At 46.4% G+C, this 20564-nt stretch overlaps 2 protein-coding genes and 1 pseudogene across 3 annotated transcripts; 1 reads left to right on the top strand and 2 right to left on the bottom strand.

Moving 5' to 3' along the window:
* The window catches only part of LOC104995424, a 17271-nt pseudogene extending 2929 nt beyond the window's left edge, over window positions 1-14342 (bottom strand).
* A 1167-nt stretch (window positions 14343-15509) lies between these two features.
* On the top strand, window positions 15510-18421 carry TYROBP (TYRO protein tyrosine kinase binding protein). 2 transcript variants are annotated; one of them, XM_010849048.1, is made up of 5 exons: window positions 15510-15654; window positions 16034-16060; window positions 16222-16356; window positions 16511-16557; window positions 18186-18421. In XM_010849048.1, exons 1-5 carry the CDS (start codon window positions 15600-15602, stop codon window positions 18249-18251), a joined length of 330 nt encoding a protein of 109 aa, XP_010847350.1. In that variant the 5' UTR covers window positions 15510-15599; the 3' UTR covers window positions 18252-18421. The 2 variants fall into 2 exon arrangements, with proteins under 2 accessions (XP_010847350.1, XP_010847351.1); XM_010849049.1 differs by having other exon boundaries at window positions 15511-15654; window positions 16514-16557.
* A 107-nt stretch (window positions 18422-18528) lies between these two features.
* Window positions 18529-20022, bottom strand: HCST (hematopoietic cell signal transducer). The gene is made up of 4 exons (XM_010849047.1): window positions 19877-20022; window positions 19463-19486; window positions 18917-19048; window positions 18529-18689 (listed from the first exon to the last, which is right to left on the bottom strand). Exons 1-4 carry the CDS (start codon window positions 19917-19919, stop codon window positions 18649-18651), a joined length of 240 nt encoding a protein of 79 aa, XP_010847349.1. The 5' UTR covers window positions 19920-20022; the 3' UTR covers window positions 18529-18648.
* Window positions 20023-20564: the final 542 nt, after the last annotated feature.

The following is a 20564-nucleotide window of genomic DNA, read 5'->3' as shown; positions in this document are numbered from 1 at the left end:
AGCAGTTGTTACTTGAAGAAGTAAGTCTTCTTCCCCAAGTCTCAGTGGCTTGATACAACCTTTCCCCCCGCCCCCCCACAGGATAGCATGATGCAGTCAGTGGGGTAGAGCTACCCCATCTGGCAGCTCTGGGCTCCTTTAGCTCCCTTGCTCCCACCCCTCATCCTCTCCATCAGTGAATGTTGAAAGAGAGGAGGGGCATACGTGGGAGGTCTTGGGGATCACACCTGGAGGTCGGACACACATCTGCACACTAGCTCTTTGGTTCACATAACCAATTGCAAGGGAGGATGTAGTCCAGTCCCAAAGGGGCAACGGTGAGTGGTGTTAGTGAGCAATTAGTCTCTACAACATGTTTGGGAACATGCTGTATCTGAAAGTAGAGAAGGGTTATTGTGTTGATTTATTTGTTTTCTTGTATATCACTTGTCTTCCTTCTCTAGGTTGTAAGCTCCAGGAAGGCAGTTTTGTTCACCATTTCACCAACTAGGGGCCCAGTAAGCGCTCAACAAATATATGTGGAATAAATGAATGAGTGGATGAGTGAATGAAAAATTCAACACTTTCACAGGATACAATATTATGAACCAATTAAAACTGATGTGTCTAAGATTCCGGAAACACGAAAAATTGTTTACATGTGAACATTTAGGTAGGGGCTAGGTTAGGTACCATAGATCCCCTGGAGGAGGAAATGGCAACCCATTCCAGTAGGTTTGCTTGAAGAATTCCATGGACAGAGGATCCTGGAGGGCTACAGTCCAGGGGGTTGCAAAGAGTCTGACATGACTGAGGGACTCACACTTTCACTTTCAGGTTAGGTACGATACGAATCCATAACAGAATACAATAAAACAGTAGCTTAAACAAAGGAGAACTTTATTTCTCTCTAACCAATAGAAGTATCAATAACCTCAGATATGCAGATGACACCACCCTTATGGCAGAAAGTGAAGAACTAAAGAGCCTCTTGATGAAAGTGAAAGAGGAGAGTGAAAAAGTTGGCTTAAAGCTCAAAATTCAGAAAACTAAGATCATGGCATCCGGTCCCATCTCTTCATGGCAAATAGATGGGGAAACAGTGGCTGACTTTATTTTTTCCGGCTTCAAAATCACTGGAGATGGTGACTGCAGCCATGAAATCAAAAGATGCATAATCCTTGGAAGAAAAGTTATGACCAACCTAGAAAGCATATTAAAAAGCGGAGACATTACTTTGCCAACAAAGGTCCGTCTAGTCAAAGCTATGGTTTTTCCAGTAGTAAAGTATGGATGTGAGAGTTGGACTATAAAGAAAGCTGAGCACTGAAGAATTGATGCTTTTGAACTGTGGTGTTGGAGAAGACTCTTGAGAGTCCTTGGACTGCAAGGAGGTCCAACCAGTCCATTCTAAAGGAGATCAGTCCTGAGTGTTCATTGGAAGGACTGATGTTGAACCTGAAACTCCAATACTTTGGCCACCTGATGTGAAGAGCTGACTCACTTGAAAAGACCCTGATGCTGGGAAAGATTGAAGGAAGGAGGAGAAGGGGACAACAGAGGATGAGATGGTTGGATGGCATCACCAACTCGATGGACAAGAGTTTGGGTAAACTTTGGAAGTTGGTGATGGACAGGGAGGCCTGCCGTGCTGTGGTCCACGGGGTTGCAAAGAGTTGGACACGACTGAGCGACTGAATGGAACTGAACTGAACCAATAGACCAAGCATAAACAGTCCAAGGCTTCATGGTGTCAGTATGGAGGCTTCATGGCATCAGAGAGCCAAGCTGCTTTGACCAATGGCTCTCCTGTTCCTAGGGGAGTGCCCTGGCCTGAGTGGTCCTAGGTTGCTCCCACCACATCCATATTCTATGTTCTTCATGTGGGAAGGGGAAAAGGAAAATGGAGACTCATCCTATGGTTCTTCTTGAGCATAGATGAATTGAGAAATAAAATCTTAGCTTTGGTGTCTACTTTATTCTGAAGGTCATCTCTTTGCTCTTTTCCCAGGGCAAAGAGCAGATGTGTACAGTGAGGTCAGGTCCCAAATGACCAGTCAAAGAGAATATAGCTCCTTGTTGGGAGGGATTGGGGGCAGGAGGAGAATGGGACGACAGAGGATGAGATGGCTGGATGGCATCACTGACTCGATGGATGTGAGTCTGAGTGAACTCCAGGAGTTGGTGATGGACAGGGAGGCCTGGCATGCTGCGATTCATGGGGTCGCAAAGAGTCGGACACGACTGAGCGACTGATCTGATCTGATCTGATCAGGTAAATACAAGCTGTTTGCAAAGATGGGCAGCATGCAGATTTGCACATATGATATGGTCAGAAATATATAAACATATATTCAGTAAAATGACAGGAAGGAAATACAACAAAATACCGTAATGAGATTGTCTCTCAGATGTAGGTGAAGTGTTTTTTTTCATTTTTATTATTGTATCTTGCTGTATTTTTCAAAAGTTTCATAATGAGCAAGCATTAAGATCTTTTAAATTTTATTTATTGTGACATATCAAACACCTATCAAAAAAAAGCCCACAAAACCCCCCAAACAAAAAGCAAAAGCACAGGATAATGAATCATTGAGTGAACACTCATGCATACACATCCACAGTGGGGAAAAAAAAAGATGTCATTGATGCATTCTAGAAAATGTTTTGTCCTGTTTTATTCATAAAACTTCCTCCTTTCTGACAGGTTACCACCATTTAGACTTGATGGAATCCTTTCTTTGGTTTTCTTAGTAGTCTTGCCACCTACATGTGCTTCTTAAACACTATAGACTAATCTGGACTCTTTTAAAACTCTATGTAAATGGGAACCATATTGCATATACTCTTTCATATATGTTTTTTTCCTTTCACTCAACATTCTGTTTGTGAGATAAATCCATGTTGTGACAAGTACTAGTACCTACTGTGTTTATTCTACGCAGTCAAGATATTTATTCTCGTTATCACATAATGTCCCATGGTGTGAATCTACTACAAAGTACGTATCCATCTTCCTCTGATGAACATTTGTGTTGATTCCCTTGAAGGGCTTTGCAAGTAGGACAGCTATGAAGAGCTTTGCACAGGCTTCCTGGTGTCCATCCACCAGTCTCTTTAGGATATAGATAGAGAGGCAGAAGTTCTGAGTCACTGGGAATAACAATGCCAAATTGTTCCCAAAGTGGTTAAACCACTGCCACTCACTCCTTCTGCAGTGCGTGGGAGTTTTGGTTGCTCCCTATCTTTTAGCACCCACACGTGGTATTGTCAGATTTTGCCATTTTTGTCATTTCCAGGTATAGAGGGGAAGGTGTCCTTTTTTGGCCTCACCGCATGGTATGTGGGATCTTAGCTCCCCCACCAGGGATCAAACCTTTGTCCCCTGCTTTGAAAGCGTGGAGTCTTAACCTCCGGACCAATCAGAAAGTTCTGAGGGGTAGGTGTTTTAATTCACATTTCCCACTGAACTTCAGAACCTATTGATACCTTTACTGCCATATGGATTTCCTCCTATGTAAAGGGTCTGCTTAAGAGTTCTGCTCACTTTTCTTTTGGGGTTGGCTGTTTGTTTTTGAAGGAGTTACTTCTATATCCCCTACTCAAATCCTTAGTCTACATTATATGTTGGAAATATCTTCTCCCACTCTGACCATTTGGTAATGGTATCTTTTTAATGGAAAATCTCAAAACATACACCAAAGTGGAGAGAACAGTGTAATGAATTCCCATAGGCTTATTAGCAGCTTCAACAATTGTCAGTGTATTTGTTGTTTAGTCGCTGAGTGATGTCTCACTTTTCTGTGACCCCATGAACTGTAGCCTGCCAGGCTCCTCTGTCCATGGGATTACCCAGACAAGAATGCTGGAGTGAGTTGCCATTTCCTTCTCCCAGGGATCTTTCCGATCCAGGGATCGAACTTACGCCTCTGTATTGGCAGGCAGATTCTTTCCAACTGAGCCACCAGAGAAGCCTGTCAGTATATAGCCAATCTCATTTCCTCTCTACCTACACTTCTTCCCCCTTGGGTTATTTTACGCAAATTCTAAAAGTCTTATTATTTTATCAAAGAAAATTTAGTAAGTATCTCTAAGCAATAAAGACCTTTTAAAATATAAATATATAACCATATCACTCTAAGACATCTTTTGATGAATACAAATTATTAACATTGATTAGCCAAATGTAACAATCTTGTCTTTTGCAGTTAGTGCTTTTTGAGTCTTGATTAAGAAATCTTAGCACAATTATGCAAAGTTTAAAAATAAAATAAAATTTAAAAAAAATTAAAAAAAAAAAGAAATCTTAGCAGATGTTAGCTATTATATATGGAATGGATAAACAACAAGGTCCTACTGTATAGCATGGGGAACTGTATTCAATATCTTGTGTTAAACCACAATGGAAAAGAAGATTTTAAAAGTATGTATATAATATGTCTATGTATAACTGAATCACTTAACTGTGCAGCAGAAATTAACACATTTTAAAACAACTATACTTCAATTTTTAAAAATTAAAAAAGGAGAAATCTTTTCTCTTCCTTGCAGTTATGCTACATTACCTTTTAAAACTTTTTCATTTTATTTTTCAGTTTGGGTCTGTGATCTACCTAAAGTTGATTATTGTGCTTAGTATGAGGTAGGAGTCTAATGTAATTTTCATCCAATTAGATAGCAAACTCAGTATATTTATTGAAAAGATCATCTTTTTCTCTTTTTTTGCAGTAAAAACCTCTATCACAAGTCAGGGGGCCATATGTACATAGGTATACTTCTAGAATCTCTACTCTAGTTCACCAATCATTGAATTAATTTCCATTGCTTTACAAGTCTTTTTAAAAATATTTATTTTTATTTATTCATTTGATTGCACTGAGTCTCAGTTGCAGCAGTGGAATCTTTAGTTGTAGCATTTGGGATCTTGTTCCCTGGCCAAGGATCAAACCCTAGCCCCTGCATTGGGAGCATGGAGTCTTAGCCACTGGACCACCAGAGAAGTCTGGCTTTATAAAAAGTCTTGATATCAGCGAGGGTGGAAACTATCTCCTTGTTTTTCACTAAGAGTATCTTTGTTATAATTGGCTCTTTGATTTTAGTATAAAATTTAGAATCCACCTGCAAGTTGCACAGAAAAAAGCTTTTAAAATCTAGATTATGAATGGATAGAACATATAGGTAAATTCAAGGGAAACTGCTATCCAAATCCAATAACATGGTATATCAAACCATTATCTAGATTTTTTAAAAAGTCTTTTACAAAGTTCCCTTATATAGGCTTTTCATACAGTTTGTTAGATTTATTACCAGTCACTTGATCATTTACGCTAATATAGATGGCTACTTTTCTCCACCTTTGTTTGGTTTATGACTGGTATGTGGCAATAAAATTGATTTTTATACATTGATTTTATATCCAGTTACCTAGCTAAGTTCTGTTATGAATTTTAATAAATTAGTCTGTAGAGTCTTCTGAACATTCTTTAGCCAGAATCACATAATCTATTAATAATGATGCCAATAACTTTTTATTTATTTTCCTGCTTTACTTCAGAGTTAAGGTTTCCAGGACAAAGTTGAAAAGAAGCAATAACAACAGGCATCTTTCTTTGTCTTATTCCACACTTAGAAGGAAAACTTTTAATATTTAACCATTAAATATTTAAATGCATGTGTGCTAAGTCACTTCAGTCATGTCTGACTCTTTGTGACCCTACGGACTATAGCCCGCCATGCTCCTCTGTCCATGGGATTCTCCAGGCAAGAATACTGGAGTGGGTTACCATGCCCTCAGCCAGAGGATCTTCCCAACCCAGGGATCAAACCCACATCTCAAACCTGCGTCTCTTAAGTCTCTTGCATTGGCAGGCAGGTTCTTTACCACTGGTGCCACCTGGGAAGCCCCAATATTTTAATACTTAACCATAAATGATGCTTGCTGTAGGTCTTTGGTAGTGCTCTTCATCAGAAGATTTTTTGAAATATTTCAATATTTGAAATATTGAAAAATTTTCAAATATTTTTTGAAATATTTGGCTGCACCCGGTCTTGGTTGTGACACTTGGGCTCATCTGCCTTGGTTTTGTCATGTAGGATCTTTAGCTGAAGCATACGAACTCTTAGTTGTGGCACGTAGGATCTAGTTTCCTGACCAGGAATTGAATCCAGGCCCTGGGCATTGGGAGTGCAGTCTTAGCCACTGGACCACCAGGGAAGTCCCTCCTGGTTCATTCTTACCTTGATGACCTCAGGTCTCAGCTTAAAAGGAAGAGCTGAGGTTCAGACTGTCCAGTCTGGGTGGATCTGGGCCTTTACTTTTGCTCAAACCATCTTTTGCATGGAAGAAGGCATTTGTCCCAAAGGCATTTGAGTTTTGAACTCCACTCTTGTTTTATTCAGAGTTTTCAATACTATTTCCTTACCCTCTTATTGGTGTGTGTGCTCAGTCATGTCCAACTCTTTGAGACCCCATGGACTGTAACCCGCCAGGCTCCTCTGTCCATGGGATTTCGCAGGCAAGAATACTGGAGTGAGTTGCCATCTCCTTCTCCAGGGGGTCTTCCCAACATAAGTGTCAAACCCGCATCTCTCGCATCTCCTGTATTGGCAGATGGATTCTTTACCACTGCACCTCCTGGGAAGCCCTCCCTCTAACTAGTGTTTTGCTGCTTTTAATAATTTTTTCCCCCATAGATTTCATCCTGCATTTTTGTCTGTTCTCCAATGGAGATGGTTTTTGGTTTATTTAGAACACCATTCCTGGCAGAAAAAGTCCTATTATTTTTTCTTCTGCAAAATTGAATTTGTTATGCTTTCTGAAATTAAAATATCTTTCCCCCCAATTATATATACTAAAAAATCCCCTGTAAAAAAAAAAAGACAACCAAGTTTTTAAAAATAAGAAAATCTAAATGATCTAAATCCCATTGCCCAGAGATACCACTGTTGACATTTACTTGACTACACATTCATACTTCTTTCTATTCAGATATGCACAGTTTTACATATATCATTTTATATAAACGGCATCATGTTATACACACTGTTGTTTTCACGTAGTTCCTTTACATTCAACCCTATTTTGTGTTTACCCTTCCCCATCTCCTATCCTGACCGAGGTCACCAGTGTTGCCAACGTTAACAGCCTGAGTGTATCTTAAGGTAGTTTTCCCCACTGTCACTCAAATATGCAAACATATATATACATATATATTTATAAGGGATTCATTTTAATCACTGCACTCGTACCACCAATAGAATCACTTCTCTGCATCTAGCTTTTCTCAGTTAAAATCCCTTCAAATCAGCTTGTAGAGTTCTAATTCATTCGTAATGACTGCATTGATGATATGGGTGAACCACAATTGGTAAATCCATCAAGCATTACCTTAATTATATTTAAAAGACCTTCATTTTATGAATGAAAACTCAGCCACTGTGGTCTAAGATGCATGCCTACTGCCAGCGTCAGGGCCACACTCCAGCCAAGAGGAAGGGCAGAGACAGGGAGAGTCTCACTTTTGCCTTTAGAAACACAACCTGAAGTTGCCTGCTTTGTTTCTTGCCTCATTCTATCCTCCAGAAGACAGTTATGAGGCCTCACCTGGCTCCAAAGAGACTGAGAAACATAGTCTTGGCCAGGGGACCAGATGTCTGATTCCAAATGCTATTCCAGTAGAAGGGGAAAAGAACAACATCTGCTGATGAGGCATTCAACCTTGCTTCCCTGGTGGCTCAGTAGTAAAGAATCCGCCTGCCGATGCAGGAGACTCAAATTTGATCCCTGGTCGGGAAGATCCCCTGGAGGAGGGAATGGTAACTCATTCCAGTATTCTTGCCTGGGAAATCCCATGGACAGCAGAGCCTGGTGGGGCTACAGTCCAAGGGGTCTCAAAGAGTCAGACACAACTGAGCAACCAAGCATGAATGCACATAGAACTTACATAGGGTAAAATTCATCCTTTTTAGTGTACTGTTCTATGGGTTTGACAAATACACTGTTATTTTTCAGTTGCTAAGTTGTGTCCAACTCAGAGTCAGACACCACTGAAGCAATTTAGCACGCATCCCAAACAGGATTCCATTGTATGGATATACCACAGGTTGTCCATTCATCTGCTGAAGAACACTTGGGTTGTTTCTAGTTTGGACATTATGACTAAAGCCACTATTCATACGGCAAACTGCTTTTTATGTGAATTTAAGTTTTCATTTCTCTTCGGTAAATACCTAGGAATGGTATTGTTGGATCATACAGTAAGAATATGTTTAACTTTATAAGAAACAACTGAACTGTTATCTAAAGTATCTGTACTATTTTGCACTCCTGTCAACAATGCATGAGAGTTCCAACTGTTCACATCCTTGGCAGCTCTAGATATTGTCCATTTATTGCTGTTTGCCATTCTAATAGATGTGGAGTGGTATCTCACTGTGGTTTTTCTTTTTGTTTTAACCAAAGAATCAAACTATTATCCTACCTAGGAAGGATAAGGCAGGCTGGATGGATTGGTTCCCCTGGTATTTTGGACAATTCTCATGCCTTCTATCCCAGACGTCCAGAGCCCTCTGAACATCATCTCAGTTTTTTTTTTTTTTTTTTGGCTGTCTTCTACTTTTTAGGCATTTCTTACCTTATGAATTCAACCTCCTCAGAAATCCATTTTCCCACTTTTCCTTGCAGCTGTGGTACGGGTGTGTGTCCATTCAGATTCATCCAAAATTCCATCATTTCCTTCCCTCTGATATTTGGGTGCTCGGCTTTCCTCTTCGATCATGTGTGCACTAATCTCCAAATCTTCACAAACTTCACCTTGTGAACTCAGCTAGTTCAAGCAGGGCATTTGAAACTACAGAGTTGGTTGTAGTTGCAAGGTTCCCTGCCCTCTAGGGCTTCCTAGGTGGCTCTTGTGGTAAAGAACTCTCCTGCCAATGCCAGAGACATAAGAGACACTGGTTTGATTCCTGGGTAGGGAAGATTCCCTGGAGGAGGGCATGGCAACCCACTCCAGTATTCTCACCTGGAGAATCCCATGGACCGGGGAGCCTGGCAGGCTACAGTCTGTGGGGTCACAGAATCGGACACAAGTGAAGGGACTTAATGCACACACACGCACAAGGTCCCCCAAAGTACCAGGGCTGTTTCCATTGTCTGCTTTGTAACAGACCATCCCAACATGTAGTGGCTTAAAACAACATTGTTTCTCATGATTCTATACTGTGAGCTGATGGGATGATTCTTCTGCTTCATGTGGTATTGCCTGGGGGTCACTCAAGGGGCTCTGCATTTAGCTGGTGGCTGGAAGGGCACAGAAGATCCAAGATGACTGGATCTTTTGGAGCCCTGGGCATTTCCTGTCTGCCGGGTGCCTTGGGTCTTATCCTTGTGGCCTTTCTCTCCTCATGATATCTCATCCTCTAGGGCCTCTTTGTATGACTTCACTCTCCAGGAAGGGAGCTTGGACTTCCTTACAGCATGGCAGCTGGATTCCAGGAGAGTAAGAGCAAAAGTGGTAAGGTTTCCTACAGCCCAGGCTCAGAACTGGCACAGCAGCACTTTCACTGTGTTCTAAATCCAAGCAAGTCATGAATTTGGCTCAGATTCAAGGGGAAGGGAAATGGGCTCTGTAACTTAAATATATATATATGTTTGTCTTAGTTGTGGCCCAAAGGATCTTTCAGCTGTGTCATGTGGGATGTAGTTCCCTGGCCAGTGATCAAACCTGGGCCCCCTGTGTTGGGAGCATGGAGACTTAGTCACTAGACCACCATGGTAGGGTTTTTTTTTAATTTATTTATTTTTAATTGAATAATAATTGCCTTACAATATTATGTTGATTTCTGCCATACATCAACATGAATCAGCCATAGGTGTATACATATCCCCTCTCTCTTGAAACTTCCTGCTGCCTCCCTCCCCATCCCACCCTTCTAGATTGTCACAGAACCCTGGTTTGAGTTCGCCACCAGGGAAGTTTTTAAAAATGTATTTGTTGAGATGGCTAGAGCGGAGACCTTTGCTCAGTTTGCAGCTCTGCACCTCGGCCCTCCCGGGATTGCTCACTGGACACGCTGTGTCCTCTGGGATTTCCCTGTGACCAGGACACCTCAGTTTCCTCCCCGAGGCTTGCAGCTGAGGAGCTCTTAGTTGCTCCAGGCCACCCATGATCTTGGTTCTCCGACCGTGCAAGGAACCCAACATTCTGTGATTTAGAAGGTGGAGTCTTAACTGCTGGACCACCAAGACAGTCCCTGCGTCAGTATTGTTGAATTTCAAGACAAGAATCATTAGTCATGTATGGATGTGAGGATTGGACTGTAAAGAAAGCTGACTGCCAAAGAATTGATGATTTTGAACTGTGGTGTTGAAGAAGACTCTTGAGAGTTCCTTGGACTGCAAGGACATCCAACCAGGCCATCCTAAAGGAAATTGGTCCTAAATATTCATTGGAAGGACTGATGCTGAAGCTGAAACTCCAATACTTTGGCTATCTAATGCGAAGAACTGACTTATTTGAAAAGACCCTGATTCTGGGAAAGATTGAAGGTGGGAGGAGAAGGGTTCAATAAAGGATGAGATGGTTGAATGGCATCACCAGTCGATGGCCATGAGTTTGAGCAGGCTTGGGGAATTGATTATGGACAAGGAAGCCTGGTGTTCTGCAGTCCTTGGGGTACCAGAGAGTCAGACATGACTGAGCAACTAAAGTGAACTGAAACGAGCTGTGAGCAACCCAGTATCAGGTCTTATGATGAGAGTTATTAAGTTACATATGCACATGTCTGAGATGTAGGAGACTGTGTACTGGGTGACCTATGCTGCTTAACATCTATAAATCTTCCTTACAATCATAAAGATGTGGCTGCAAGATCATTCATTCACACTGGGGTTCCCCAGAGTTCATGTTTCACAGCTCAGGGCTTCACACAATCTTCTTTGTCTACAAAACATGTCACTGCGGGGTCTAGACCAGTGTGTGCATTTAGATACTTAAGTCCAAACCCTTAAGTAAGCCCTAGCCTTTGCCACTTGGCAGGATGGACCGTTTTGTGATCCTATTTTTTTTAAATAAAGTTTTATTGAAATTAAAAAAAAATGTATTTGTTTTTGGCCATGCCACATGGCATGTGAGATCTTAGTTCCCTGACCAGGGATCAAACCTGTGCCCCTCACTATCCCTGCAATGGAAGTGTGTGGAGTCCCAACCACTGGACCACCAGAGAAGTTTGCCCTCTGTAATTCTTGATGAGAGGGATAGTATGTGCATATTGAGATGAAGAAAATCTTGGTGACTGTTTTTGGAGACTACCTACCATGGGTAGCTTAAATGAGGTAGAAGTTTCTCCCTCTCATGAGTCCAGGGCTCCTCCAATGTGATGGGTACCGAGGTTCCTTCTATCCTGTTGCTCTTTTGTCCTTATTATGTTGCCCTTGTCCACCTGTTTTAATGTGATCACTCCCTCATTGAAATTCCAGCAAATGAGAAAGTTGAAGAAGGATGGAGTCTACCCTTCCATGAAAGCCATGGCCTATACATTGCTCATTCACTTCCAACATGGCCCATCAGCCAGAGTGAAGTCATATGGCCTTTTAAATGCAAATGAAGCCAGGAGATACAGTCTTTAATCTAGTGGCCAGAGGCCCAGAGGAAAATTCTGCATGGGGGACAGCAGGTATAAAGGCCCTGAGGTGAGAATGAGCTTGACTTACTGGAGAAACAGCAAGAAGGCCAGTGTAGCTCCAGTAGGGGAAGTAAGGGGAAGAGAGGAAAGAGGCGAGGACAGAGAGATGGACAGGTCTTTATATAAACTTATGTTTTCTTTTTTTAATTAAAAAAATTTAATTATTTATTTTGGCTGCACTGGGTGCTCGCCGAGGCACGTGGGCCCTTAGTTGGGGCATGCAGGGTTCTTTAGTTGACGCTTGTAGGCTTAGTTGTGGGTTCCCGGACCAGGGATTGAACGCGGGTGCCCCATCCCTACCAGCCTGGTTGCACTGAGAGTGCTGAGTGCTATCTGCTGGACCACCAGGCAAGTCCCTGAATATGTGTTTGCAGTTCTCTGCAGTAAACGCCTTCCTTTGCGGAATTGCTGGATGGTGTGCTGCGATTCATGGGGTCGCAAAGAGTCGGACACGACTGAGCGACTGATCTGATCTGATCTGATCTGATGTGTAGGTGACTATTTAAAATTTTTAAATATATGTATTTATTTTGGGGGCAGTGTCAGGTCTTAGTTACAACACTCAGGATATTCCATTGTGGTGTTGCAGCAGCTTAGGCATGCAAGGCATGTGGAATTCTAGGTCCCCAATCAGGGATTGAACACATGCCCCTTGCACTGCAGGGCAGATTCGTAACCACCGGACCTCCATAGAAGTCCCTGTGACTATTTAAATTTATAAGAAACTACCAAGCTCTTTTCCAAGGTGGTGGTTCTATTCCACATTTCCAACTGCTCCTCATGTCTGCTGACACTTGACAGGGTCTGTCTTTTTAATTTTCGTCACTCTAGTGGGCGTGTAGTGGTGTTTCACTGTGGTTTTAGCTTGTATTTCCCTCATGACTAATGATGTTGAACGCTTTTTCACGTGTTATTCGGCTAGTCACATCTCTTCTTTGGTGACGTGTCTGTTCAAATCCTTCAGCCATTTAAAAAAGTAAGTGATTTGCCTCACTTTTCAGAAAGCTTCCCTTGGCTGCTGGGGGGAGGGTGGATACTGGTGGGGGTGGGGAGAATGGAAGCAGGGAGTCGGGGAAGGGACTGTAGCTTCCACAGAGGCGAGTTTGTCACAGACTCAACCCATGGCTTGTTTTCTGGGAAAGTCAACAACCCCAACACTTGGGCTGCTGCCAAGAGAGTCTGAGACACTTTACAGATCTCGTGGGGTTCAGGGCAGCCCTGCTTCCTGGAGTTGGGCACTGTGGGGAGGGGTCTGCCCTCCATCTCTGTCTCTTCCTTTCCCCAGTGGGATGGAGACCCTGGGCTGGAGACCAACTGGCATATTAGGGTCTGTTCCAGTACAGCTATGCTTGTGCTTAGTCACTCAGTTGTGTCCAACTCTTTGCGACCCCATGGGCTGTATGGACTGCAGCCCACCAGGCTCTTCCGTTCATGGAATTCTCCAGGCAAGAACACTGGAGTGGGCTGCCATTTCCATTTCTGGGGAGTACAGCTGTACCTGTGGTTAAAATATTGGAATGCTTCACATTGCCACCACCTCAGCCCATTCCCTTGGAACACCTCGGACTTCCCCACATCTCAGCAGCCAAAGGGGGGACCCCAAGACTCCGACCCAGCCCTGCAGCCACATCTGATTGGATGGTGCCTGGGTTGTGGGGCTGTCAGACTGGGGACAGCCTGGGCCTGGCTGGAATTGGAAGAATCAGATCAGGAGGCTGAGACTGAGAGGTAGAAGGAGGATTTTTTTCTGAAGGGGAGCCCAGAACTGGAGACATGAATTGTTTAGTCACTATGGTGTGTCCGACTCTTTTGTGACTCCATGGACTATAGCCTGCCAGTCTCCTCTGTCCTTGGGGTTCTCTAGGCAAGAATATTGGAGTGGGTTGCCATTTGCTTCTCCAGGAGATCTTCCTGTCCCAAGGATTGAACCCATGTCTGCAGATTCTTTACCACTGAGTCACCTGGGAAGCCTTGAATTGCTAGTAACAATAACAACAATGATATTGATAATGATTAACACTCACTGAGCATTTACTGTGTGCTAGGCAGGCCTGATTCTCACGGACCTCACAAAATCCTCACAAGAAACTGGACCACTGCTGCCACATCCTGGCCCCCTGCTCCCACCCCTGCCCCCAATAGTCAGGTCCCCACGCCCAGCCAGAGGAAGACTGTTGACTCCTGAGTCAGATCAGGGCCCTCCTGGCTCAGAACTTCCTCTGGTCCCTGATTGCCCCTGGCTCACTGCGCTTCAGCCACGTTGAGACGCCTGAGCAGGCAGGCTCTGCTCACTCCAGACCTGGTGGTGGTAGTGGCGTGTTGATTCTTCTGTGACAGGACTCGGCCAGGCCTGGGCAGTGGCAGTGTTTAATAGCAGTGCCGCCTGGGGCTCGGCTGTGACCCTCTTCCGGACTCCAAATACTCACCCCCGACTCCAACAGGTCACTCAGACTCTGTCCCATGACTGGCATTCAGTTTCCCCTTTTTCTGTCCTGAGCCCAGGCCCGGGGAGCTGTGGGTGTGCTGCCTGGACGGGGCTTCCTGCCGCTGGCCCATCCCCCTATAGCCCCTAACCTCAGGTTCCTCCTTCCCTAGCTGTGGCTCCTCTCCTGTTGGGGCTAAAAGTCCTTGTCATCTCCTGGGTGGCCTCCCTCAGTACGGGCTTCCAGCCACTTCCTCATTTGGCGGGGGCAGCCCAGCCTGGCTGAGTGTCACCCCTTGCCCCCACCTGCCTCACCCCAAAGCCCTAGGCCTGTGTCTGTGCTGTGTGGATCTGTGTGACTGCCTAGTCTTCTCCCTCTTTCTCTGCCTGGTCACCACTTTCTCCTTCCCTCGCCTCCATCTTGGCTCTTTTCTCTTTTTCTTTAAGGGCCAGATATCTGTCTTTGGGTCCTGGGTTCTATGTCCACCTTTATTTGCTGTGTCACTTTGGGTGAGTGTCTTTATCCTTCTCTAAAATGGAATAAAAGCATCTACCTCCTCAGAAGGGTGTGCTGTGTTTCATTGTTTAGTCATGTCCGACTCTTCCGGACCCCATGGACTGTAGCCCACCAGGCACCTCTGTCCATGGGGATTCTCCAGGCAAGAATACTGGAGTGGGTAGCCTATCCCTCCTCCAGGGGATCTTCCCAACCCAGGGATAGAACCCAGGTCTCCCACACTCCAGGTGGATTCTTTACCATCTGAGCCACCAGGGAAACCCAAGAATACTAGAGTGGGTAGCCTATCCCTTCTCCAGGTGATCTTCTAACCCAGGAATCAAACCAGGGTCTCCTGAATTACAGGTGGATTCTTTACCAACTGAGCTACCAGGGAAGCCACCTCAGAATGGTGTGCTTGGGTTTAAATGCATTAACACTTGGACAGGGTGCCTGTGCATTACTAAAACCCATATCCTGGTGGTCTCTTTTAATATCCTATGAACATTACAAGGTTCTGATTGTCACGTAAATATAACTGGTGCTTATAAAAAGCTGACACGGGTCAAACCCTGTTCTAGAGATACAAATTCATTAGACCCCACAACACCCTTCAAAGTAGGTACTATTTTACTCCTTGTTTTACAGGTGAGGAAACTGAGGCCCAGAGAGGTTGAGTGACTTGCTCAAGGTTGTCCAGCCAGGAAGAGGCAGAGATTAGCTCCAATCACGGTCAGCCAGAGCCCCTCCTGTGACAACGATGGCAGACCTCTGTCTGGGGGTGAAGGTTGAATGGACACATGCGCCCATTGCCCTTCATTCTAACCACTGGAGGCTGCAGCCTGGGGTGTCTGGGCCTGATTCTCTTTGGTGATGTCTGCCTGTCTCTGTTCCTCCTCCCCCATTGTCCCCTCCTCCCTCCTGCCACCACCCACCTCAGACTTCCTCCTTTACTGGGTTGGACACTACGCCACATCCCACCCGCCTTGGACTGTGGTGTCCAGCAGCGTTGCCTGCATCATGGAGGGCCTTAGACCCTCCGACAGGCTCCTATCTCTCCTTCTGACTGTGGGTGGTGAGTTGGGGGCTTCTGCAGCTTCTGGGCTCAGCACAGGGCAGGGCATGGAGCTGGGCGGAAAGAGAGAATCGAAGTGGGGCGGGGGAGTGTTGGAACTGCAGCAGATCCCCAGCCCCGCAAACCCTATGAGTCTCTCCCAGAGCCTGCGCCCCTACCCACCCCAAGATTTAGCCTCGGGGAGAAGCAGAGGGAGGGGACTCTAAGAGTGTTGCGAAAGGACAAGTCGATGTAGAAGGAACACAGTCCAGAGGCCTTGAGGACAGCCCCCAGGTCCCTCTCGTGCCCACCGGGGATCAGGAGACACCCTCCCCAGCTTCTATGCCTACTCCGCAGTCACAGCCTCGTGTCTCAGTTTACCTTCTTTTCCTCTCCTCAGGTCTCAGCCTCGTCCAGGCCCAGAGTGGTAGGTCTAGACCCTGCAATCCCCCGCCCTACCTCCCAAAGATCACTCCACCTCTGGACCCTTCCCCAGTCTCTCCACACATCCCCTCCGATGACTGACACCTCCTCCCAATTCCCACTCCCAGTGGTCTCCCCTGACTCCTGTACCACATCCATTCCCAGAATGCAACTGCTCCTCGGTGAGCCCGGGCGTGCTGGCAGGGATCGTGTTGGGGGACCTGATGCTGACCCTCCTCATCGCTCTGGCTGTGTACTACCTGGGTCGGCTGGTCCCTCGGGGGCGAGGGGCTACGGAGGGTGAGTGGGGCTGGCTGGGGATGGCCTGGGACCCTCTGAGGACTTGCCTGGCAAGGGAAGGGTAAGCTCCCAAGTCACAACCACCCAAAGAGAGGTGATGGAGGGACTGACTTTGGAACAAGAAAATAGTCCCAATTCTCACCCCACCCCCAAGCAGTGACCCGGAAACAGCACATCCCGGAGACAGAGTCGCCTTATCAGGTAAGGAAACCAAGTTCTTGCTTCATCTCTCACTCCAGCCCTGTGGTTGTCTGTCCGAAATGGCCCTCCCGCAGTCCCCCCAGAACCCAGACCCTGAAGCCACTTTCTCAGGAGCTCCTCAAACATTGAAGATGAAGCGTCCAAAACTGCTTTCAGTGATCAGTCATGACCTTAGGCTCAGTTTAAAATGTACAGAGGGGAAATTCAGGGATGGTTTGCCTCAGCTAGAAGGCAGGAAAAGCCCAGCCAGGACATGCTGATTTCTCAGAGAAGTCCTCCGAAGAGCAGAGGATATAATTCAACCCAATTTGGTAACTTTAAAATGAGGAGTTTTAGAATTAATAGTGGGGGGCAGGGAGCAGATCTTGTCTCCTTTTGAGAAACTGACAAAAGCCAGAGAAAATCCTTTGAAAAATCCATACTAAAAATGTAAAACTGTGTATATAATCTATGGGCAGTGCAAGTATCCTTGAAACCCTCCTTAAGAGCTATGATATAGGGACTTCCCTGGTGGTCCAATGGCTAAGACTCCGCGCTCCCAATGCAGGGAGCTCAGGTTCAATCCCTGGTTAGGGAACTAGATCCCACAGGCCGCAAATAAGAACCATGATGCAAATGTCATCTTTCCATCTCCCACACCGTGTCAGTGTTATTCTTAACCCTTTACGGGGTCATGAGTTCCTCTGAGAATCTAATGGAAGACAAACAGACCCTCTCCAGAAAGATGAACTCCCAGACCAGGCATTTGTATGTGATTTTAGGGATTCTATTGAGGCCGGCATCTTGGGGCCACAGACCCTTACCTCACCCCCACTGTGAACCCTGCTCTGTGAAGTCTGTTTTACTTGTCTGCAACCAGCTCTGGTTTGTCCCACTTGTGGCTTGAAAGTCTCTCTGTAAAGTATAAGAATCTCAAGTTTGGCTCCATGAGGACCAGAAGACTCAAGGGAATTCCCAGTTACTGGGAGGCAGTGACATTTTAGGGCAAAGCCCCAATTTATTATTCCTTTGGTGAAATTTGTTGAGGGCTTGTTTAGGCTAGATGCTGGCGAGCTTACATCCTAGCTGGAGAGACAGTCTTAAAGCAAACTAACAAGATCACTTGGGGAGGCAGTGTGAAGAAAATAAAGCAGATTGATGTGACAATGACTGGGGTGTGAGGAGGAGAAACTAGAGATGAGGAAACCAAGAAATGCCTCTCAGGGAATTCCCTGGTGGTCCAGTGGTTAAGACTCTGTGCTTCCAATGCAGGGGGCCCAGGTTTGATCTCTGTTCCACATGCCATGTGGTCAAAGGAAAAAAGAAATGCCTCTCTGAGAAAATTCCATGAGCTGAGACTAGAAGGGGGGGAGAAGGAACCTCCCATGGGAATATCTGGGGAACTGGTGTTCCAGGCAGAGAGAAGAGCACACCCAAAGGCCCCTTGCCTGGGGCGTAATGGTGAGGCACAGGGAAGAGGGGAACATTGAATGCCCTTGAATAAAATCCCAGATCTCCTTCATGGCTACAAAGTTGAAAAAGCTGCCAGGGGCCTTGCCAGCCCCTGGAAGAAAGCTAAATTTTCAGTTTATTTGGTCCATACCCTGGTGGTCCTTTCACTGATGGTCCACACCCTGTCCATCCCTTAGGAGCTCCAAGGCCAGAGGACAGATGTCTACAGCGACCTCAACACACAGAGGGCGTATTACAAATGAGTCCAAAGCAGGGCAGTCAACGACCTGAGGCCTGGATCCAGTCATTCCTGATGCATGCGCAGCACTCTACTCCTAATCCCATCAAGACACAGATCCACAGAGTGGCCTCCATGAGATGTCAGACCTCTCCCCACTACTGCCCCCAAATAAACATTGGAGGACACAAACAATGCTGAGTTATTCCAGATCCCTGGGCTGATGGGATAGGGATATATGGAGTCCTGGGGGATCAAGGACCCAGAAAACAGGTAAATGAGAAGGAGCCTTTGAGAAAGAATTAGAACAAGACGTATTTCAATGGCTTTATTCCAGCCCCAAAGCAGGGTGGATTTTCTTGTGCTGCCACCCACATGCAGGATGAGAGGGTCAGAAGTCAAAACTCGCAGTTACAGGGAAGTCAACCCCTGCCAGGCATGTTGATGTAGATTTTGTCATCTTCTGGGGGTGGGGGAGAGCAAACACGAGGCCTGACCACCCACCTCCCACCCACACTTCCACCCCCTTGGGGACCCCCAGCCTCAGGGGTTTTCTCAGGAGTTCCCCCAAGCACCGCCCCCAGGGTTTCCCCGGAACCTCGAGGGCTTGCCCAAGGGGGGCCCCACCCTGGGGACCCCCTCCCTGGGGACATCTTGTCCCTTTAGGCCCAGCCCTGTCCCTACTCTCACCTTGGGTGGGCCTGCTGCGTAGGCGCGCACACACAAACACCACCACCACAATTAGCAGTGACACAACAGCATCCGCAGCCACAAGGCCTGCCAGGAGTGGCAGAGAGAGGGGCCCACATCCGGAACAGGAACCTGAAGGGTGGGGACCAAGACAAGAAGGCGGCTGAGGGGGGTTCCAGACACTCAAGGCTGGGCTTCAGGCATACGATACAAAGGAAATCCCTTTGGGGGTGGATGTCCCAGAATTCCTGGGGAAGGAGAGGGGTGATGGAGATTCAGAGAGAAGCTGGGGATGTTCTAGGGCTCCCAGGACTGTGCTTTGGGCACAGTGAGTACCCCTGAAGACAGGTCGGGGGGTTGGCTCATTGTTGGGCCTTCAGTTTGGTAATGAGGATGGTGAAGTGGGGACCCAGAGAGGGCTGCAGATCCTCTGGCGGCTCCAACTAGAGGATGAGAAGTGAGATTCCGGACTCACAGGCCACTCTTTAGGAATGGAAGGAGGACCTGAAGTGATGCCGTGAAGGGGAGGGGGTGTTGATTTCTCACCTGGGGTCATCTGAGCTGTAGCCACTGTGAAAGGAGAGGGAAGGCACATCAGTGGGCAGAGGTGGTTCTCAAAACAGGGTGCAGGGAAAGGAGATGCCCTGAGAAATCACCTCCACTCCAGAGAGATCAAATGAGAAGAGGGGCCAAGTGGGAGGGGAGCGCCCAGAGACCCAGAGAGAGACAGGAAATCAGAAGTAGAGGCAGAGACCCAGCAATAGAAGGGGGTGGACAGGCAGCCATCCAAATTCAGCTTCCCTTCCCAAAGAAGCGGCCCAGAAGTTTATTTCTGGAAAGGAAAGGGCACTGAGAGAAGGACCCGCCCTCAGCACCCCTCCCTTCAGATGCCACCCCAAACTGTCCTGTTCACAAAACTCTAACACCACCCCCTCCAGCCCCCGTAACCACTGGCATCACCTGGGAGCAAAAGCAGGAACAGGATGTTGCCTGGCGGGACCATGGTGGGCTGGGGGCTGGAAGGGACCTCTCAAAGGGCTTAGGTCCAGAGAAGTCCTGAGGAACAATGGGGGAGTGGAGAGGCAGCAATAGCGGATGTCACCCTGCTGGTGACAAGGCCACCTGCTTCCTGTGTGTCTGTGTGGGAGGGGGAGAGGTGATGGATCCCTCTGACTGCCTTCAGGGACAAACCAGGGGGAGGGTCAGAGAGACCAGTGAGGCTGCTATGATTGTCCAGGTGAGACGTGACAGGTAGACCAGGGTGTGGGCACTGGGGAGATTCTGGCAAGATTTTTAAAGTAGAGACGACAAAACTTGCTGATGGAGTGGATATGAGTGTGTATGAGAGAGAGGGATCCAGGATGACCGAAGATTCTGGTCTGAGCAACTAAGAAGGACAGAGAATCCTTTGACAGGATGGAGAAGAAGGGGAAGCAGGTTTAGATGAAAAAGTGCCCAGGTTTGGCAAACTGAGTTGGAAATGCCTGATAGAGCTCCCTGTGGAGAAGCTGAATGACCACAGCGGCCTCTTTTGAGTTCACGGATGTCTGGTCTGGAGATGTAAATTTGGGGACTGATGGCTCATGGATGGTATTTAAAGCCATAAGACTGGATGAGATCATCAAGGAAGTGAGTAGAGACAGAGGAG

This window comes from Bison bison, unplaced genomic scaffold (assembly GCF_000754665.1).
Source record: "Bison bison bison isolate TAMUID 2011002044 unplaced genomic scaffold, Bison_UMD1.0 scf7180017864280, whole genome shotgun sequence".
NCBI lineage: Eukaryota > Metazoa > Chordata > Mammalia > Artiodactyla > Bovidae > Bison > Bison bison.
This window is presented reverse-complemented; position numbering and strand designations above follow the sequence as displayed.